Source organism: Salvelinus alpinus, chromosome 33, assembly GCF_045679555.1.
Source record: "Salvelinus alpinus chromosome 33, SLU_Salpinus.1, whole genome shotgun sequence".
Lineage (NCBI taxonomy): Eukaryota > Metazoa > Chordata > Actinopteri > Salmoniformes > Salmonidae > Salvelinus > Salvelinus alpinus.
The window spans coordinates 7298199-7321156 of record NC_092118.1 but is presented as its reverse complement, the minus strand read 5'-3'; the positions used below and the strand labels follow the sequence as shown (position 1 = coordinate 7321156).

The window sequence follows — 22958 nt, the reverse complement described above, 5'->3', positions numbered from 1 at the left end:
TTTAAAAATGTCTGAAATTTAATTCTAGTAACAATTCCCTGTCTTAGGATCACCACTTTATTTTAAGAATGAGAAATGTCATAACAATAGTAGAGAGAATGATTTATTTCAGCTTTTATTTTCTTTCATCACATTCCCAGTGGGTCAGAAGTTTACATACACTCAATTACTATTTGGTAGCATTGCCTATAAAATGTTTGAGTTGGGTCAAACGTTTCGGGTAGCCTTCCACAAGCTTCCCACAATAAGTTGGGTGAATTTTGGCCCATTCCTCCTGACAGAGCTGGTGTAACTGAGTCAGGTTTGTAGGCCTCCTTGCTCGCACATGCTTTTTCAGTTCTGCCCACAAATTGTCTATAGGATTCAGGGCTTTGTGATGGCCACTCCAATACCTTGACTTTGTTGTCCTTAAGCCATTTTGCCACAACTTTGGAAGTATGCTGACCCACTGGAATTGTGATACAGTGAAATAATCTGTCTGTAAACAATTGTTGGGAAAATTACTTGTGTCATGCACAAAGTAGATGTCCTAACCGACTTGCCAAAACTATAGTTTGCTAACAAGAAATTTGTGGAGTGGTTGAAAAACGAGTTTTAATGACTCCAACCTAAGTGTATGTAAACTTCCGACGACAACTGTAGGTAGGGGTAAAAGTGACTAGGCAAACAGGGTATATAATAAACAGAGTAGCAGAGGCGTGTGTGAAGACTGTGAACGTGTGTGGCTTCAATATGCATGTGTGTGTCAGCGTATGTAGTGTGTGTTGGAGTGTCAGTGTAGTATGTGTGAGTAGAGTCTAGTGAGTGTGCATAGAGCCAGTGCAAGAGACGTCAGTGCAATAAAATAAAGAGGTACAAATAAATAATAAAGGGTGACAATATAAATAGTCTGGCCATTTGATTAACTGTTCAGCAGTCTTATGACTTGGGGGTAGACGCTGTTCAGGAGCCTTTTTACCAGCCATTCCACAATTATGCATTCATCCCTACACCTACTGTAGAATAGCACAATGAAACTCCTTCGAAGCGTCCATAAATATAAATAGGGCCATGAAAACTGTAGGGCACAAGCGTAGTCTCATGCCATCCATTTATTCATTTAGTAACTTAGGAGCAAAAAGCTACACTTAAAATAGTTTGGCAGTGCAAAGCATTTCAATAGGTTAGCCCGAGAACATTATCCCCTAGAAGAAACGAAGAGGAGAAACACAATACAAACAAGAAGTGACCAAATATCAAAGTGAAAGACTGAAAAGTGATGGATTACAATGAAGTAACATTTTAATGACATCCACCTTGTCTAGTGCGGCCTTTTCCAGCTCTTCTTTGGCAATGGTTAACTTGTGCTCCAGATCCATTAGCTGCTGTCCCTGCGGAAAGACAAGATACTTGAGCTGAAACAGTTGAACTCTTGCAAACACAGCAATTTCCTAACCTACCGTGTCTTGACTACTAAATATAGGTTATGCAGTCACTTCAGTCAGAGGCGCTTGCTAAGACTTGCTCTGCGTGGGTTCATCACTTTTGTGTTCCTCTCAAAATTATTACCCCAAAAGCCTACAATAAAAACATGACAGAATCAAGAAGATTTGATTGAACATGGCTCAATTACAGTACATACCAAACTGTTTGAGCAATAAGGTGATTTGGGATAATGAGTTTTACTTTAATCGACTGATATATCACCAAACTACCTTTTTACAATCCATGAAAAAGGCAGAATATTTCTGCAATTGCAAGTTCCAGTATTCCAACATAGTGAAAATGTAGCCTACAGTCTGGCTTTTAGGATTACGAATACCCTTCTGCTTTTAACAAAATAAATACATATCCGCGACTTATCCCTGTACGATGTGGTAACAGTAAGCCAAGCTATACACTGCTAGACACCTTCCCCTTAAAAGCGTCTCAATGTGTAGACCAGTACATTTCACGGTTCAAACTTCAGGGTTACATACTATAGGAGGATAAGGGGGAGTAAATTTATTCAAGACCGTCTCGACTAAAACATGATGGCTCTTCACCAACGGTTTGATCTTGTCAATGAAAAAAATGGCACGGTAAAACCATCAAGCATGCTCGAGAGCATGGGTTGAGGTCAAATCGATCTGAACTCAATTAAAATTCAATCCATAAATTGGAAATTTCAAAAGGCTTGTTTTTATTCGCCCTATGAACAAATTTAATCTGATTCATTATGTGAATTGACTGAGTTCAAATGAATTGATTCTAGAAGGACTCATTACAATTTTGAGGAACTCATCAGGGAAGGAGGACATGCTTAATAGGAGGGGATTTACAGAGGGTGTGTAAAACAGCCCGGGTGATGGACTTCACATTGTGAAAGTTTATAGCGCGCCTTTTACAGGGCTCTCCGAATGATATACTGCACAGGCGTATGTTCACAAATTACAAGGTCAACGTCTTCTGGCATGGAAAAAGCTCAGGTCTAAATGTTCGACCGTGAATATGTGTAGGAGACTATATGTGGGGGTGTCAGTTCACGTAAGACCTATGGCTATTATGGAGATGTGTAGTGTTGCATGGTGTACATTAGCACATACATGCTACATCAGACTCTAATCGAAAATGTCCTGGGACGGCGTAAAGATTATTTTCATAGGGGTGCAGGATTTTTTTAAAGCCTACATAGTTATGTTTCTGCTTATAATTTCAGACATTTAGTTGGCTACTTATTACTCAACTTGGCCTCACTAGACGTTTAGGGACCGGGGAGAAAATCTTAACACAGGGGAATGAATATTCCCACGCAAAAGGACATCAGTTTGACTGCTTTTGCTTTTAAATCAAATCAAATCAAATCAAATCAAATTTTATTAGTCACATACACATGGTTAGCAGATGTTAATGCGAGTGTAGCGAAATGCTTGTGCTTCTAGTTCCGACAATGCAGTAATAACAACAAGTAATCTAACCTAACAATTCCACAACTACTACCTTATACACACAAGTGTAAAGGGATAAAGAATATGTACATAAAGATATATGAATGAGTGATGGTACAGAACGGCATAGGCAAGATGCAGTAGATGGTATAGAGTACGGTATATACATATGAGATGAGTACTGTAGGGTATGTAAACATAAAGTGGCATAGTTTAAAGTGGCTAGTGGTACATGTATTACATAAAGATGGCAAGATGCAGTAGATGATATAGAGTACAGTATATACATATACATATGAGATGGGTAATGTAGGGTATGTAAACATTATATTAAGTGGCATTGTTTAAAGTGGCTAGTGGTACATTTTTACATAATTTCCATCAATTCCCATTTTTAAAGTGGCTGGAGTTGAGTCAGTATGTTGGCAGCGGCCGCTAAATGTTAGTGGTGGCTGTTTAACAGTCTGATGGCCTTGAGATAGAAGCTGTTTTTCAGTCTCTCGGTCCCTGCTTTGATGCACCTGTACTGACCTCCCCTTCTGGATGATAGCGGGGTGAACAGGCAGTGGCTTGGGTGGTTGTTGTCCTTGATGATCTTTATGGCCTTCCTGTGACATCGGGTGGTGTAGGTGTCCTGGAGGGCAGGTAGTTTGCCCCCGGTGATGCGTTCTGCAGACCTCACTACCCTCTGGAGAGCCTTACGGTTGTGGGCGGAGCAGTTGCCGTACCAGGCGGTGATACAGCCCGACAGGATGCTCTCGATTGTGCATCTGTAGAAGTTTGTGAGTGCTTTTGGTGACAAGCCGAATTTCTTCAGCCTCCTGAGGTTGAAGAGGCGCTGCTGCGCCTTCTTCACAACGCTGTCTGTGTGGGTGGACCAATTCAGTTTGTCCGTGATGTGTACACCGAGGAACTTAAAACTTTCCACCTTCTCCACTACTGACCCGTCGATGTGGATAGGGGGGTGCTCCCTCTGCTGTTTCCTGAAGTCCACAATCATCTCCTTTGTTTTGTTGACGTTGAGTGTGAGGTTATTTTCCTGACACCACACTCCGAGGGCCCTCACCTCCTCCCTGTAGGCCGTCTCGTCGTTGTTGGTAATCAAGCCTACCACTGTAGTGTCATCCGCAAACTTGATGATTGAGTTGGAGGCGTGCATGGCCACGCAGTCGTGGGTGAACAGGGAGTACAGGAGAGGGCTCAGAACGCACCCTTGTGGGGCCCCAGTGTTGAGGATCAGCGGGGTGGAGATGTTGTTACCTACCCTCACCACCTGGGGGCGGCCCGTCAGGAAGTCCAGGACCCAGTTGCACAGGGCGGGGTCGAGACCCAGGGTCTCGAGCTTGATGACGAGTTTGGAGGGTACTATGGTGTTAAATGCTGAGCTGTAATCGATGAACAGCATTCTCACATAGGTATTCCTCTTGTCCAGATGGGTTAGGGCAGTGTGCAGTGTGGTTGCGATTGCGTCGTCTGTGGACCTATTGGGTCGGTAAGCAAATTGGAGTGGGTCTAGGGTGTCCGGTAGGGTGGAGGTGATATGGTCCTTGACTAGTCTCTCAAAGCACTTCATGATGACGGAAGTGAGTGCTACGGGGCGGTAGTCGTTTAGCTCAGTTACCTTAGCTTTCTTGGGAACAGGAACAATGGTTGCCCAAGATTGAAGCATGTGGGAACAGCAGACTGGGATAAGGATTGATTGAATATGTCCGTAAACACACCAGCCAGCTGGTCTGCGCATGCTCTGAGGACGCGGCTGGGAATGCCGTCTGGGCCTGCAGCCTTGCGAGGGTTAACACGTTTAAATGTTTTACTCACCTCGGCTGCAGTGAAGGAGAGCCCGCAGGTTTTGGTAGCGGGCCGTGTCAGTGGCACTGTATTGTCCTCAAAGCGGGCAAAAAAGTTATTTAGCCTGTCTGGGAGCAAGACATCCTGGTCCGCGACGGGGCTGGTTTTCTTTTTGTAATCCGTGATAGACTGTAGACCCTGCCACATACCTCTTGTGTCTGAGCTGTTGAATTGCGACTCTATTTTGTCTCTGTACTGGGACTTAGCCTGTTTGATTGCCTTGCGGAGAGAATAGCTACACTGTTTGTATTCGGTCATGTTTCCGGTCACCTTGCCCTGGTTAAAAGCAGTGGTTCGCGCTTTCAGTTTCACGCGAATGCTGCCGTCAATCCACGGTTTCTGGTTTGGGAATGTTTTAATCGTTGCTGTGGGTACGACATCGTCAATGCACTTCCTAATGAACTCGCTCACCGAATCAGCATATTCGTCCATGTTGTTGTTGGACGCAATGCGGAACATATTCCAATCCGCGTGATCGAAGCAGTCTTGAAGCGTGGAATCAGATTGGTCGGACCAGCGTTGAACAGACCTGAGCGCGGGAGCTTGTTGTTTTAGTTTCTGTTTGTAGGCTGGAATCAACAAAATGGAGTCGTGGTCAGCTTTTCCGAAAGGAGGGCGGGGGAGGGCCTTATATGCGTCGCGGAAGTTAGTATAACAATGATCCAGGGTTTTACCAGCCCTGGTAGCACAATCGATATGCTGATAGAATTTAGGGAGTTTTGTTTTTAGATTAGCCTTGTTAAAATCCCCAGCTACGATGAATGCAGCCTCAGGGTGTGTGGTTTCCAGTTTACAAAGAGTCAGATAAAGTTCGTTCAGGGCCATCGATGTGTCTGCTTGGGGGGGAATATATACGGCTGTGATTATGATCGAAGAGAATTCCCTTGGTAGATAATGCGGTCGACATTTGATTGTGAGGAGTTCTAGATCAGGTGAGCAGAATGACTTGAGTTCCTGTGTGTTGTTATGATGATCACACCACGTCTCGTTAATCATAAGGCATACCCCCCCGTCCCTCTTCTTACCAGAAAGATGTTTGTTTCTGTCGGCGCGATGCGTGAAGAAACCAGCTGGCTGCACCGACTCCGTTAGCGTCTCTTGAGTTAGCCATGTTTCCGTGAAGCAGAGCACGTTGCAATCCCTGATGTCTCTCTGGAATGTTACCCGTGCTCGGATTTCATCAACCTTATTGTCAAGAGACTGGACATTGGCGAGTAGTATGCTAGGGAGTGGAGCGCGATGTGCCCGTCTCCGAAGCCTGACCAAGAGACCGCTACGTTTGCCCCTTTTACGGCGTCGCATAGGGTCCCCGGCTGGGATCAGATCCATTGTATTGGGTGGAAGGCAAAACACTGGATCCGTTTCGGGAAAGTCATATTCCTGGTTATAACGATGGTGAGTTGACGTTAATCGTATATTCAGTAGTTCCTCCCGACTGTATGTAATGAAACCTAAGATTACCTGGGGTACCGATGTAAGAAATAACACATAAAAAAACAAAATACTGCATATTTTCCAAGGAACGCGAAGCGAGGCGGCCATCTCGGTCGGCGCCATCTTTACTCAATAAGGAATTTTAAGGAAATGAAGGCTGTGAAAAGGATCCAACATGCTTCTGATAATATTTCAGTTCGTCTTGGATGCATAATGTTATGTATCTTCCCGTTCCCATCCCCCTCGGGAGACTGAAAAGATTTGGCATGGGTCCCCAGATCCTTAAAACGTTCTACAGCTGCACCATCGAGAGCATCCTGACCGGTTGCGTCATTGCCTGGTATGTCAACTGCTCAGCATTCAACCGTAAGGCGCTACAGAGGGTAGTGCGTACGGCCCAGTAAATCACTGGGGCCAAGCTTCCTGCCATTCAGGACCTACATACTAGGCCCCCCTCCCTTTGTTTTTACACTGCTGCTACTCGCTGTTTATTATTTATGCATAGTCACTTTACATCTACCTACAGTACATTTACAAATTTCCTCAATTACCTCGACTAACGTGTACCCCTGCACATTGACTTCGTACCGGTACCCCCTGTATATAGCCTTGTTATTGTGTTACTTTTTTAAATGTATTTGTTGGTTAATAAGGGCTTGTAAGAAAGCATTCCACGTTAAGGTCTACACATGTTGTATTTGATTTGATTAAATATTTCTCCACTCCTGTTCCCGAGACAAAATTTACATTTGCAAGAAATACTTAATTTTGCACAAGTTCATTTTATATTTTGATACATGTGAGAGGTTGGCCTACAGTCATTTTCCAGTTCAGTTACTATTCCATTTAACCCATCTTAAATTCAAAGGTGCGGTAGACCATGGGGTGCTGCCGCACCTGCCACACCCCTACTTCCGCCATCGCTTAATTAAAACTCAGGGATAGCCCCCTTTTTTTAAATTTTCGCCTAAAATGACATACCCAAATCTAACTGCCTGTAGCTCAGGCCCTGAAGCAAGGATATGCATATTCTTGGTACCATTTGAAAGGAAACACTTTGAAGTTTGTGGAAATGTGAATTGGATGAAAAGAATATAACACAATAGATCTGGTAGAAGAAAATACAAAGAAAAAACCAAGCAGTTTTTTTCTACCACCATCTTTGAAATGCAACAGAGGTCCCAGTTCTAGCCATCACTCTGGTTGTAATTCTGATGGTGTCCACAAGATGGCAGCAGTGTAAGTGAACATTTTCAGACGGATAACTCGAAGTATGAGCGAACTACATGACATTTAGTGTGAAGTCACCCAGGTACATTTGGGCAAATCGTGAAGGAGACATTTGCATTCATATTACATTTCTCTGCAAGAATATCGTCAAATCTGTATACTTGGACCTTGATTTAGCTTTTCCAGTATTAGTAGCTATATTATAAGTTCAACATTTGCAAAACAACCAGTTTTCATAACTTCATAACTCTGAATATTCTTATAATTTTTGGCCAAAAGGAAAAGGCATGCTGTTGCACAAGGGTTAGCAGATACATTTTACGACAGATACAGGTTTTCCGTAAAGCCCACTCCCGTAAAGTCCAGCTCATTGGCTATCTAGCTAGCTTTGTTTGACCCCGATTGGTGATTATTTGACAAAGTTAGAGTCGATCAAGTGAAGACCGCCCGCGTCATTTGCGTGCCATGAAGGCGTCGCTCTCTGACCAAATTTTGTGTTCTATAGGATATACTACACCCCTAATGATATAGTGAAGTCTGGTTACATTCTAGGATCTCTGAGGAATACATACGAACGTGATTTGACTGGTTGAAACAATGTTTAGGGTTAGATTTTCACATATTCCTTTCTTTGCAAATTGAACGGGTGGAAATACAAAATCGATTGTGCATGCTATATGGACCTATTTAGGATATGAAAAAGGATTTCATCTAACAAAACGACATTTCATGTTATCTCTGGGACCCTTTGGGTGATAAATCAGAGTAAGATTTCAGAATGTAAGTACACATTTCACCTTCAGAGGTGAATTTATCAAACCTATCGCGGTGAAAAAAAGTGTTTTGTTGTTAGGAGCTCTCCTCAAACAACAGCATGAAATTTTTTCTCTCGCTGTAATAGCTACTGTAAATTGGACAGTGCAGTTATATTTACAATAATTTAAGCTTTCAGCCGATATAACTCACTTATATGTACCGACATTTGTTGTTTCTCTAAAATCTGCGATCGTGACACAAGGCGCTGCAGGATTTACAACTTTTCCATTGACGGGACACCTATCCCTAAGAAGTTTTACATATGTCCACCATACTGTTGTGGAACATGTTGTTTCTTATCTTCCCCTCCTCTTCTCTAGAATCTTAGAAAAAAATTATTTCTGTGGAAAAGGTTCTACATGGAACCCAAACGGGTTCTACCTGGAACCAAAAAGGGGTTTTCAAAGGGTTCTCCTATGGGGACAGCCAAAGAACCCTTTAAGGTTCCAGATAGCACTTTTCTTTAAGAGTGTGTGACCTTTCTGAGTTGTCTAGTGTCTGAATGTATCCTGTATTTTCCTGCTCTTAGATCATACAGAAATGCTTACACCTGATTTCATGTTTCTACTGTCATTGGCATTGTGAAGGCGCTTTGAACTGCACCTGTGTTGTGTTGATTATGTGACAAGGTTGGTTTACACCCTCCTTTGTAGTACATTTACATGTTGTGTGTTGCATCAGTAACATTGTGTAAAAGTGAAATACTCAAATTCAGAGTGCTGCTGAGATCACCCAATTGATCTGATCAAAAGGAAGAAGTAGTCCTATTCTTTATTTGTCTTCACATGGTAAGAAAACGGAGCAAGTACACTCAGGCTGAGGCCACAAAAAGACATAGAAAATACACATACGCATTCATCATTATCCGTTTTTGTCCGTCAAAAGCTCAACTCATCTCAAACTTTTCAGTACAAGTTGCAAACGTACAAAGGCGGACATCTTGGCAGTTTTTTGGACAGGCAAGAATCTCTGTTGTCCATCATCCATCATCCGTCAACAGAAAAACTATTGACTAAATACATTTTTGGAGTAAACAAAATCTCTATGTGGCTGTACTATTGTCAAGTTGTCTCCAGGTTTCAGTGAGCGAGCAAGTACATTAACTGTTGTGCCATTGAAGGCATCACTGAGATGTAGCAATGCCACAAGTCAGCCTTTTGAATGAGGCATTGCAGAAGTTTTGTTTTGTTATTGCAGTGGATTTCTTGCAGAGCACAGTCATGGACAGAACTGTGATTCAGAACAAACCGTTTACACTGAAACCAAGAAATCAAGCAGAACACCATAGTCCCTGTGCCCAAGAACACTAAGGTAACCTGCCTAAATGACTACCGACCCGTAGCACTCACATCTGTAGCCATGAAGGGCTTTGAAAGGCATGGCTCACACCAACAACATTATCCAAGAAATCCTAGACCCACTCCAATTTGTACACCGCCCCAACAGATCCACAGATGATGCAATCTCTATTGCACTCAACACTGCCTTTTCCCACCTGGACAAAAGGAATACCTATGTGAGAATGCTATTCAACACCAAACACTCAAAGCTCATCACTATGCTAAGGAACCTGGGACTAAACACCTCCCTCTGCAACTGGATCCTGGACTTCCTGACGGGCTGCCCCCAGGTGGTAAGGGTAGGTAACAACACATCCGCCACTCTGATCCTCAACACGGCGGCCCCTCAGGGGTGTGTGCTCAGTCTCCTCCTGTACTCCCTGTTCACTCATGACTGCATTCCCAGGCACGACTCCAACACCATCATTAAGTTTGCCGATGACACAACAGTGGTAGGCCTGATCACCGACAACGATGAGACAGCCTATAGGGAGGAGGTCAGAGATCTGGCCATGTGGTGCCAGGACAACAACCTCTCCCTCAACGTGATCAAGACAAAGAAGATGATTGTGGACTACAGGAAAAGGAGGATCGAGCACGCCCCCATTCTCATCGACGGGGCTGTAGTGGAGCAGGTTGAGAGCTTCAAGTTCCTTGGTGTCCACATCACCAACAAACTATCATGGTTCAAGCACACCAAGACAGTCGTGAAGAGGGCATGACAAAGTCTATTCTCCCTCAGGAGACTGAAAAGATTTGGCATGGGTCCTCAGATCCTCAAAAGGTTCTACAGCTGTACCATCGAGAGCATATTGACTGGTTGCATCACTGCCTAGTATGGCAACTGCTCGGCCTACGACCGCAAGGCACTACAGAGGGTAGAGCGTACGGCCCATTACATCACTGGGGCCAAGCTTCCTGCCATCCAGGACCTCTATACCAGGCGGTGTCAGAAGAAGGCCCTAAAATTTGTCAAAGACTCCAGCCACCCTAGTCATAGACAGTTCTCTCTTCTACCACACGGCACCGGAGCGCCAAGTCTAGGTCCAAAAGGCTTCTTAACGGCTTCTACCCCCAAGCCATAAGACTCCTGAACAGCTAATCAAAGGGCTACCCAGACCCCTCTTTTACGCTGCTGCTACTCTCTGTTTAACTCTCTGTTTATTACCTATGCACGGTCACTTTAACTCTACTGTACCTACATGTACATATTACCTCAATTACCTCGACTAACCGGTGCCCCCGCACATTGACTCTGTACCAGTACCCCCGGTATATAGCCTCACTATTGTTATTTTACTGCTGCTGTTTAATTATTCGTTACTTTTATTTTCTATTTTTTACTTACTTTTCTTAGAACTGCATTGTTGGTTAAGGGCTTGTAAGTAAGCATTTCACTGTAAGGTCTACACCTGTTGTATTAGGCGCCTGTGACAAATAAAATGTGATTTGATCTGAAAATAATAAACAATGTGAAAGGATTATTCTTTAGATCCCCATGGACCATTCTTAAAATTCCTATTTTATGAATATTGTTCCTAAGTATCACAGGCATAAAGGCTAGTATATAATTTCCTCATATCAAATGACGATTGAAAAGGCAGAGGTAGTAGTCATTGCTCCCTACCCTAAATTACTCTGAAGAAGATGGTGGATACTGAAGCGCTTACAAACGATTCAAAGCGGTCCTTTCCGAGGTAATTGGACAGCAAAGATTATCAAACATCGCTAGTCAATAGCAAGTGGGGTTATTTTCATGCTGTAAACATCTCAGCTGTATACTGTATGCAATGAAGGCTTTGTTCCTTGTTAAGCGGGCTATACAGACGCAATTTGAAAATGTCAATATATGTTTTTTAATTGGAGAATAACACGAGTGCAGCGAGATGCGTTAAAGACTATTGAGTGTTGAATTTGCTTCTTTGGAAGAATTGACCACTGAAGAACTGCCACCGAAGGCTCACAGATGGTTTCTGTGGGGAATATACAATATGGGTGTGGGGTACATACGGTGGAGAGTAGAACCAAAAAAATAACTGTCATCATTCGAGAGTGCTCTGAAGACTATACGGGCAAAGTGACCCATATATATTTAATTGTGTCTATAAAAGAAGTCACAAAAGGGAAAGTCTTCTACATGCCACCACTGAATGTATTATAGAGAGCTATAAGGTCATGGCTTCCCTGCCAGGATTGGAAGAGCATGCACATGTATCTAGCCATCACAGGCATTAAAATAAGTTACAGTATATCCAGAGATATCCAGGCAGGAAAAAAAAACTGGCATCTTCAGGATACACAAGCCAGTGATGCGTGCCTTTGCAACATGTAATTAAAAAAAAAAAGTATAATAAGGAAATGTAACATGCACCATCACAATAAAGATACATTATGATACTGTATGAAGAAAATGTATTTCAGAAGCATAGAATATGAGTTGGCCTACTGTATGTTATCTGGCTATGCGTCATGCCACACGCTGGAGGCTTGTTCATTTAGCAGACAAGATATTCTTTTAAATCCCATGCCATTTTTTTTTAAATATTAGTGTAACGTCCTGACCAGAGTTCTTATGTGTTGTGCTTGTTTTAGTGTTGGTCAGGACGTGAGCTGGGTGGGAATTCTATGTTGTGTGTCTAGTTTGTCTGTTTCTGTGTTCAGCCTAATATGGTTCTCAATCAGAGGCAGCTGTCAATCGTTGTCCCTGATTGAGAATCATATATAGGTGGCTTGTTTTGTGTTGGGGATTGTGGGTGGTTGTCTTCTGTCTTTGTGTTCTGCACCAGATAGGACTGTATCGGTTTTCACATTTTCTTGTTTTGTTGATTGTAGTGTTCTCATGTATTCTTTATTAAATCATGTTGAACACTAGCCTCGCTGCGTGTTGGTCCTCTCCTTCATCCCAGGAAGAAAACCGTTATAGTATGAAGAATATAATTGAACTTAAGTACATAAAATAGAAAGGATATTTTGCCCATCCTGGAGTGCGTGTGCATGTGAAGTGGCTATGTTGGAGCATAAAAGTGATCATTTGAAACAGGTCCTATATGCTAGATTTAGAGTTATTTGACCACGTTAATTGTGAATGATAAAGACCTTAGAATGCTGTAGAAATCCAAACAAATATGGGCTGCGTGATGCGACTAAAGGCTTTTGATGATTTGAGAAAGTCACCAAAAAAAGCTTGCGCTCTGTTCCTTGCCTCAGACTGCACATGCTGTTCTCTCATCAAGTGATCATATTTTTCACCCATCAGACTATTCTCAATGTAATCTTGTCTTTACTAAGATGTCGAATTAGTTTCGATTTAGAATGGCCTATTATCAAATTGTCAGGAACAGGAGCAGGGGGAAAAATACATGTCATTCATATGCACCCGAATAGCGAATGGAGACCACTTTCCCGTCAGTTCGTTTTTCATTCATGCAGGTAGGCTACTCAGGTTATTTCACTCCACACATCAACCGCTGTTTGAGGAGCATGCAGCTATTCATATGCCATGGGCTCTCCAACCCTGTTCCTGCCGCTAACCAGTGCTTAATTTGGGAAAGCAAGTTAAATCTGTTTGTGAACATCAATAGTAACATGTATTCACAACTAAACATATTTTATTTAACTGTTGACATCCCCTCTCTCTGGAAAGGAATGAAGGAGGGAGGGGAGGAGATGGAAATGCACGGTGGTGAGATATTCTGTAGCTAAAGGTCATGTCAGCCTATTAACTATGAAAATATAAAAAATGCACTATTACTAGGCTATTCAAAACCAAATACAAATTCACTATACTTGTAGTATAGTCGCACAAGCTGCACAATCAATGAACCAACAGCATTGCCTAGACCTATACCTTCTCTCCCAGACTCATGGATCGAAAGTTTGAAGCATAGCATAAGGTAACGAGTCCATAAGTATGCCTAATAATACAGTCCACACTCAAAGGTCATTACTAGAATTTGTTTCATTTTGGAGTAAAGGCTAAACCAATTCCGTACCAAAGACATCTTAAATCAGTTGTTTTAAAATGTTTTTCTGCCATGCATAATAAAAGTAGGCTATGTATTGTATAAGGGCACCATCATCGGGCTTGGACTCATATATAGGCCTATGCTATGCATAAGCTCTAATATGCATGAGGGTTTTGAATGAATCATCCCCTTATAAAGCGCTGTCCATTTGGATGTGCTAGACTTTGTAACAACATCCCAAATGACCATGTTTTTCACTCAGTTTCAACCTGTTATTGAACTTCTTTCTTCAAATTCATCAATCAAAGTGAAGTGAGTTTTAAAAGCACATCCAGTTTTGATGATAAGTGTCTGATGTGATTTTCTATAGCATTTGCATTGACGTCAGAGTGGTTAGAGGGACAATAGAGCCCGGAGTACCGGGCCATTAACGACACAATGGTCGTTAGTGAGTTTGGTACTACGAACGCATGTCTATAGTACATAAGAGGAGATTACCGTTGTCAACCGTCACGTGGAATTTTACTGCGGTCATGACTCATGACTGCTGGTGTGGCAGTAATACGGTGACCCCAACAGCCCTAGCCACCACCATGCTTCACGGTAGGGATGGTGTTAGACAGGTGATGAGCTGTGCCTGGTTTTCTCCAGACATAGCGCTTTACATTTAGGCCAAACACCTCAATGTGTGTCTCATCAGACCATAGAATGTGTTGCCTTATGCTCTCAGAGTCTTTCACGTGCCTTTTTGCAAAATCCAGGCGTGCTGTCATGTGCCTTTTTCTCAGGAGTGGCTTATGTCTGGCCACTCTCCCATAAAGCCCAGATTGGTGAAGTGCTGTAGAGACTGTTGTCCTTGTGGCAGGTTCTCCATCTCAGCCAAGGAAGTCTCAGAGTGGTCATTGGGTTCTTGGTCATCTCATTGCTCAGTTTGGTTGGACGGCCAGCTCTAGTCAGAGTCTGGGTACTTACATATTTTTTCCATTTCCCAATGATGGAGACCACTGTGCTCTTGGAAACTTTCAACAATCTAGAAATTGTTTTATAGCCTTCCCCAGATATATGCCTCATTACAATTATATCTCAGAGATCTACAGACAGTTCCTTGGACTTTGTGGTATCGTTTCTGCTCTAAAGTGCACTGTCAACTGTGGGACCTTATATAGTGTCACGCGGGACTAGGTTGGCGAAAGAACCAGACGCAGAGAGAGAGAGCCGCTTGGGAAAAAATATACCTTATATTTATTCTCCACAAGAACTGAATAAGCCCGAACATCCAGGGCGTAGAGAAACACTTGCCAAACACCCAAAATACACACACGTAACAAAAAACAATCCCGCACAAAACAAGGGCAGGTCTTACTCCTAATTATAGGGAAGCTCATTACGAAACAAAAACAGGTGCAACTAATAAGACAAAACAAACAGACAAACGAAAAAGGGATCGGTGGCGGCTAGTAGGACGGTGACGACGACCGCCGAGCACCGCCCGAACAGGCAGGGGAGTCAACTTCGGCGGAAGTCGTGACATATAGACAGGTGTGTTTCTTTCTAAATCATGTCCAAACAATTGAATTGGCCACAGGTGGACTCCAATCAAGTTGTGGTAACATCTCAAGGATGATCAAAGGAAATTGGATGCATCTGAACTCAATTTGGAGTGTCACAGCAAGGGGGTGTGAATACTTATGTAAATGAGATAATGACCAAAAACATGTTTAGACTTTGTCATTATGGGGTAATGTGTGTAGATGGGGGGGATCTATATTTAATCAATGTTGAAATCAGGCTGTAATACAACAAAATGTGGAATAAGTCAAGGGGTATGATTACTTTCAGAAGGCACTGTATGTGTTGGAACACAGTAACAGCTTCTTTCTATAATGACAAAATAAAAGAAATACCCTAACCACCAAGACGCAGGGTCAGCAAGATGCGTGGCCAAATGATGAAAACATCAGTAGCCTAAACATCATTGTAAACGACAAGTAGCCTTGATAAATAGTGAAAATCATCACAAAAGCAATAATGTCGATATGCCCATTATTGTTAGCTCATAAAATAGTCGGGTCTTGTCAGATCGTGTTCACACTGTGTGCATCTTCATGCAATGTTAGCTGTTATCCCTTGTCCTAACAGTTGACACAAATCTTCGTACCTTTCACTTGCTTGACACACAGTACCTTTGTTTGGTTGTAGTGCGTAATAGTATCCAGTTCTCTCTTTATTGTTTCCATCATCTTGTCATTCTTCAGCACCGTTGCACAACCGCTGTGCAGGTGCCTTATTTTGTGCAGAGGGAGGGAGCTCCCAACTCACTTTGTTCATGGTGCCGGGCCAATGACGGCACCAAGAAATTGTCCATGGTGACAATGTAAGGTTCCACAAGCTTCATCACCACATTCTCCAACAGTCGCTCACCTGATGCCCGATATTTTCCCATATATTGAAAGTCGTTCAGCATGTACAATTACGCACACTCTCACTGTAGCCTAGACTCCTCCAAGTAGGCTAGAGTAGACTGATGAGACTGTTTGGATTCTGTGGACTGATATAGGGTACATACACACAACCCCCCAGCCCCCCCCCCCCTAATTTGGGTGGTGGAGCATTCTTGATACACATGGGAAACTGTTTAGCGTGGAAAAACCCAGCAGCGTTATGGTTCTTGACACTAACCGGTTCGCCTGGCACCTACTATCATAACCCGTTCAAAGGCACTTAAATCTTTTGTCTTGCCCATTCACTCTCTGGTACACATACACAATCCCTGTTTCAATATCTCAAGACTTAAAAATACCTACTATCATAACCCGTTCACTTTTGTGAATGTCCCCACAATGTTCTCACCAGACTGTTCCAACAGCCTAATGAAACATTCTGGGAACCTTTAAAGAGCACATTAAATGTCTTACAGGAACGTTCTTGCAACATCAGGCAAATGTTTTATACAAACATACTATAATCATCACCAAGAATGGACAGTTTTTGTGTTATGAGAACATTTGCCGCGACCTAACGAATGTTCTGAGAACTTTCACTGAACCAATTTTGGTTTGCTGGGAAAACATTACTGGTACATTGTGTTATTACATTACCTGGAAACCTAATGAATGTTCTGTGAACTTTCACTGAACCAATTTTGGTTTGCTGGGAAAACATTACTGGTACATTGTGTTATTACATTACCTGGAAACCTAATGAATGTGTCTCTCTGAATGTTTTTGAGATGTTATCATCCTAATGTTAGATAAAACTCTAACTAGAACTTAATGGGAATCTTAACTAATGTTCTGGGAATGTTCCCGGTTGGCTGTGTTACTCTTGGAAGCAAACCATGAAAAGGAGCCACACAATTGGAATGGTGTCTTCTCATCAGTTAGAATAAAATGCTATCATATATAAAACATGTGAAGTATTAGCAATAAAGTATTTTTGTATTTGTACATAAAAATGCCCAACACTTATGTTCACTGCAAACATCACTGCAGTTCTATAACAGTCACACCCAGTGGCTTATTGGTAAAGTCATCAATACCTACATTTCTTGATTAAACCTATAGCTGACCTCAGCATCACCACTGCAACGCTGAAAAAACATTGAAGTCAGTGAAGTGTCTACCTCTTACTTTGCGTTGAAGTCAATACCTTTGGTCAGGTCTTACACATCACTGACAGTTCCGATTGCTCACTGTGCCTCATTTGACTAAACAAGAACTGAAAACTGGAATTAAATCAAAAGTAGCCTCTTTTGTTTACTATATCACCTGTGTTTAATTTTTTAAAGCCCATAATAATTATTAGGTTGAAGAGTTGAAAAATTCAGGGAGATTGAAAAATACGGATGTTCTGGATGAGCATTCCTGAGAGATTTGGGGACAACGATTTCCAACCTGTGACACAAGCCCCAAAATAGTCCATGCATCCTTGAGATTGAAATTGAACGGTCGAGAGGACTAACTGGACTATTCAAACAATTTTCTATTGGAAGAATTAAACTCAGCGGGGAGGATTGAGCCCTATTCTAGCCACTGTCATTATTGCATCTGAAAGAGCTTAAAAAATGACAGGTCTGAGGGATCAAATCTCGCATTTATGAAATGGTAATAGGAGGCACTGTGGCAGAAATGTCAACTGACATTTCTCGACCCAGCCCTCCAAACAAAAACCGAAAGGTCAGCCTATGTCCCCGTAAATGCCAATGATTATTACATGAATTCTTAGATACAAAAAATACAACACTTAAAAAGGTCAATTCTTCCAATTAGAATGGGATTATAATGTGTAGTTGTGTGTAAGCGTATAGTTTACTTTATGTGATAGACCTGTGGATTTATTTCACTGATGGGGGTTACATTTTATTATAGTTGGTTTATGATACCAGAGCTTGTAGTCTTGTCCAGGTCTCCCTTATCTCAATGGGTCTTCATGGATTGCATAAGGATTCATTTATATATTTAACACCATATACTGATTTATGTATACTAGTTTCCAAGGAATTTGGCAATGCAGCATAGATCTGACTTAAATTTCAACAACATCTCAGAAAAGGTTTGGCATCGGATAATGTACTTCTCGCTTGTGGAAACAGATGCAACACATGACAAGTTAGATTTATTTTTGGAAAGGGGCTTATTCACTTTGAGATGTGACAACAGTGTAAATAATGTGTGGCATGTCAATGACCATAGGAGTTGACAAGACAGCACAAACAGATTTGGAACCTGCAAGTTATCTGTCAGAAGCTGTACACATCATGAAACCAAAGGAAACATTCCAGGGTGGTAACAGAATAATGCACGTTGCACTGACTACAGTATAAGAGGGGAAAGCAATTGTGCAAAAGCCTGTGAGTCCTCTGTGTACTGGCCATCCCTTCCAGTGGGAACTTACTAATCGCAGACTCAATTAAGCCAAGTGCCCCCAGATAGGATCATCTTTTCAGGGTGGACTGGAGCACCTGTTTACTCCTGGTCTGGTACCATAATAAAGCAGCCCCTTTCACTTTGTGCTTACCTTGAAAATTAAATCCTTTTTCCCGTACCGCAGCTCTTTCAGTTGAGCCTGGATTTTTTTGGACTGCAAGTAGAAGATAAGAAAATAAGTGTTAGCTTATTCAAATAGTGAAATTGGTTTTAGATCACGTAGAAGGATTTTGCCAGATGCAGCGGAGCACACCTTTGTGCGTGTTACTGGGGAAAAGCTCCGGCTCAAAGGAGGGACCTACAGAGAGCAAGAAAATGTAAAATCTCCCATTCAGTGAACTGCAAAGCCCACACAATTATTCAGTCACGCACTGGCTACTTGCCCACTGTCTAAAGCCCTATTCCCACTCCCACACCACACAACCTCTACCACACATACAGTTCCATGGTAGCACCCCTCCCTTCTCATCTCGATGGCGACACACACTCACACATACAGACACACACAGAGCTCAGACAGTCTGCAAAATACATGGCTTTCCCTGGCCGCCGATCTTAACTGCAGCACACGTGTGCACAAACACACACGGTGCCCAGCTATCCCTGACATTACACTACTATTGTTACACATCGGTAAGCTCATGGAAGCACATGGGGGTTGGTTCCCTGATGCTGGAGATACAGTCAGTCCTCTTGGGGCCTTTGCACTAATAAGCGTTTAACAGGTGTTTTCGTCCTCCGGGGAAGTAACTTCTTTAAACAAAAGGTGGATAACATGAAAGGTAGAAAGCCCTATTTTAAAAGAATACATAAAAAGTCCAAGTTTAAAAGACTACATTAAAAAGGTGAAAGTGAAATGAGGTTAGGGACAGATCAAAATTTACTGGGGGGAGGTGTGGTCCAAAATAGTGAAACTTATATTTTTGCTTTAGGGGCACAGGGAAGGGTAATGCATTTTTCCCCCTGGTTTACTTTTACTCTTCTGCTCATATTTTCCCTATAAACAAAGGCTTGACTTACTTTTGATATTACCCTAATAAAGTTTAGATACGTTTGTGAAGGTGTGGCTATTATTCAGCTTAAACTATTGCAGGCCTATGATATGAATATCATATAGTGAACACCTAAGCCTATAGGCCTTTGCATGAAATGCCCTCATACATTTAGTGCTAAAATATTTGACAACTGAACAGTGAGGTGGTGGACAACTATTGTTTTAGGAAAGTAGCCTAAACCCCTCCCAAAATATAGGCGATAAAGTTTTGCATGTGCTACACAGTGTTTTTGTAATTTCGGCTGTTTTTAAGGACACGTAAATGTTGCTCATTTGGCCAACATCCCTTGTTAAGTGATGACGCTGCCTGCGCCAGGTTGGATCTGAATGCATATGGATGTCCATTACATTTCTCAAATGTCCGGTAAATTAAAATCTTCCCTCTCATGTTGTCCGGCGCCAAAGTTTCCTAAAGGAAACTGAAAAGGCATATTGTTTTCATTAAGATTTTAGAATATTCACATGAAAGTCTGTCGCTAATTGGATGGAAACCTAGCTATAGACACCCTGAAGACTCTGGTAAGTGCGCTAGTCCAGTGTCACTTTGATTTTGCCTGCACTTCATGGTTCACCAGCAGCCCCAAACATCTAAGCTACCAGCCAAACAAGCTTGTAAGAAATGTACTTAAACACCCCCCTCACACTCATCTGGAGGTTGAGCATTTTCTTCATCTCTATCTATGTAATGTGTCTATCTATGTAATTGTACATGTATTTATGTATAAAATAGGGACCATAATAAAAATAAATCACCGACACCCGGTCACTTTAAAAAATCTTTGAGTATACAGTTAGAAGTTTACATACACTTAGGTTGGAATCATTAAAACTCTTTTCTCAACCACTCCACAAATTTCTCTATAACAAACTATAGTTTTGCCAAGTCGGTTAGGACATCTACGTTGTGCATGACAAAAGCAATTTTTCCAACAATTGTTTACAGACAGATTATTTCACTGTATCACAATTCCAGTGGGTCAGACATTTATATACACTAAGTTGACTGTGCCTTTAATAAACAGCAAGGAAAATTCCAGAAAATGATGTCATGGCTTTAGAAGCTTCTGATAGGCTAATTGACATAATTTCAGTCAATTGGAAGTGTACCTGTGGATGTATTTCAAGGCCTACCTTCAGTGCCTGAAGGAAAAAAATTGTAGACAAGTCTGGTTCATCCTTGGGAGCAATTTCCAAACGCCTGAAGGTACCACATTCATCTGTACAAACAATAGTACGCAAGATTAAACACCATGGGACCACGCAGCCGTCATACCGCTCAGGAAGGAGATGCGTTCTGTCTCCTAGAGATGAACGTACTTTGGTGCAAAAAGTGCAAATCAATCCCAGAACAACAGCAAAGCACCTTGTGAAGATGCTGAAGGAAACAGGTACAAAAGTATCTATATCCACAGTAAAACGAGTCCTATATCGACATAACTTGAAAGGCCGCTCAGCAAGGAAGAAGCCACTGCTCCAAAACCGCCATAAAAAAGCCAGACTACGGTTTGTGGGGACACATGGGGCCAAAGATCGCACTTTTTGGAGAAATGTCTTCTGGTCTGATGAAACAAAATAGAACTCTTTGGCCATAATGACCATCGTTATGTTTGGAGGAAAAAGGGGGAGGCTTGAAAGCCAAAGAACACCATCCCAACTGTGAAGCACGGGGGTGGCAGCATCATGTTGTGGGGGTGCTTTGCTGCAGGAGGGATTGGTGCACTTCACAAAATAAATGGCATCATGAGGAAGGAAAATGATGTGGATATATTGAAGCAACATAAAGACATCAGTCAGGAAGATAAAGCTTGGTCGCAAATGGGTCTTCCAAATGGACAATGACCCAAAGCATACTTCCAAAGTTGTGGCAAAATGGCTTAAGAACAACAAAGTCAAGGTATTGGAGTGGCCATCACAAAACTCTGACGTCAATCCTATAGAGAATTTGTGGGCAGAACTGAAAAAGCGTGTGCGAGCAAGGAGGCCTACAAAACTGACTCAGTTACACCAGCTCTGTCAAGAGGAATGGGCCAAAATTCACCTAGCTTTTTGTGGGAAGGTTGTGGAAGGCTACCCAAAACATTTGACCCAAGTTAAACAATTTAAAGGCAATGCTCCCAAATACTAATTGAGTGTATGTAAACTTCTGACCCACTGGGAATGTGATGAAAGAAATAAAAGCCGAAATAAATCATTCTCTCTATTATTCTGACATTTCACATTCTTAAAATAAAGTGGTGATCCTAACTGACCTAAGACAGGGAATTTTTACTAGGATTAAATGTCAGGAATTGTGAAAAACTGAGTTTAAATGTATTTGGCTAAGGTGTATGTGTTTTTTTTTTAAATGACAATTAAAATCAATCACTCAATCAATCCAAACTGTACAGCGGACAATTGATGAATGCAAAGAGACATCTGTTACAAAACACCAAAAAGTCTAAAATACTGGGTAAGCCTACAAGGTAGGGAGGGATGTATTTTCTGTTTGTCGGGATTGATATTTATGTGGTGTTGAAAACGCAAACCGTGATATTGAAGTTCCCAAAGTCAGTATGCTTTGTTTGTTGGTTGTGTGGTGCATTAGCACAGAAACCTGTTGATGGAAAATTTGTTGCCTATATTTTATATAATTATAAATATGGCATCAAAATCTTGAAAATCTGATTTCCCCCTTGCTGATCATTGTCTGCAGCCGGATCTGATCGTAGTGTAATGAAACCGGCAGGGAGAGTGAGCTCATCTGTGGTGGTCGGCGAACCATCAACCTTCTGGCCAGCAGCCCTCCGTGGCATCGAATGTGCCACAAAATCAGGCTGATGTGGCAAAGTCGATATCCATGTCTATAAACACAGGGTTACTGTTATTTGTGATCGTAAACATTATTTTGAGTTAATTCTATGAGGGGGGAGGAATTTCAATTTATTTGTACAAGGGGAGGGTAGTGTGAAAATATTTTTTACTTTTGGGAGAGGGGCACAACTTTTTTTATGACACCTTGAGTTGGACCAGTTCCTCCCCCCCAGTAAATTTCAATCTGTCCCTTAGCGTTTCATGTTTTGGCAGTTTGTTTAAGCTCTTCAAGTTTGTTTCGACTAGAATAAACTGGGCACTGAGTGTCAAAAGTGAGTTGAAATTGTAACCCAAGCACAGTTAACTTTTCACTGATCATAGACTTGAGTGATCGTTATTAACAACCAATGTTGTTAATTCATTTTGTAACATGTCGAAGTGCATGCTAAATCTTTTCAGTCACCTGAGGGAGAATAAGCGTTGTCGTGCCCTCTTCACGACTGTCTTGGAGTGTTTGGGGTATGATAGTTTGTTAGTGATGTGGACACCAAGGAACTTGTAGCTCTCGACTTGTTCCAACTACAGCCCTGTCGATATGAATGAGGGCGTGCTCGGCCCTCCTTTTCCTGTAGTTGACAATCAGCTCCTTT

The 22958-nt window shown here is 42.0% G+C and overlaps 1 protein-coding gene across 1 annotated transcript in view; it reads right to left on the bottom strand.

The window, feature by feature from the left end:
- The window catches only part of LOC139562905 (leucine zipper protein 2-like), a 186539-nt gene that overhangs the window by 20215 nt on the left and 143366 nt on the right, over positions 1-22958 (bottom strand). Inside the window, exons 7-8 of the mRNA XM_071381046.1 lie at positions 18556-18618; positions 1296-1370 (exon numbers count right to left, since the gene is read on the bottom strand). Coding sequence (XP_071237147.1) covers positions 1296-1370; positions 18556-18618 — 138 coding nt within the window. The remainder of the gene's footprint in view (positions 1-1295; positions 1371-18555; positions 18619-22958) is intronic.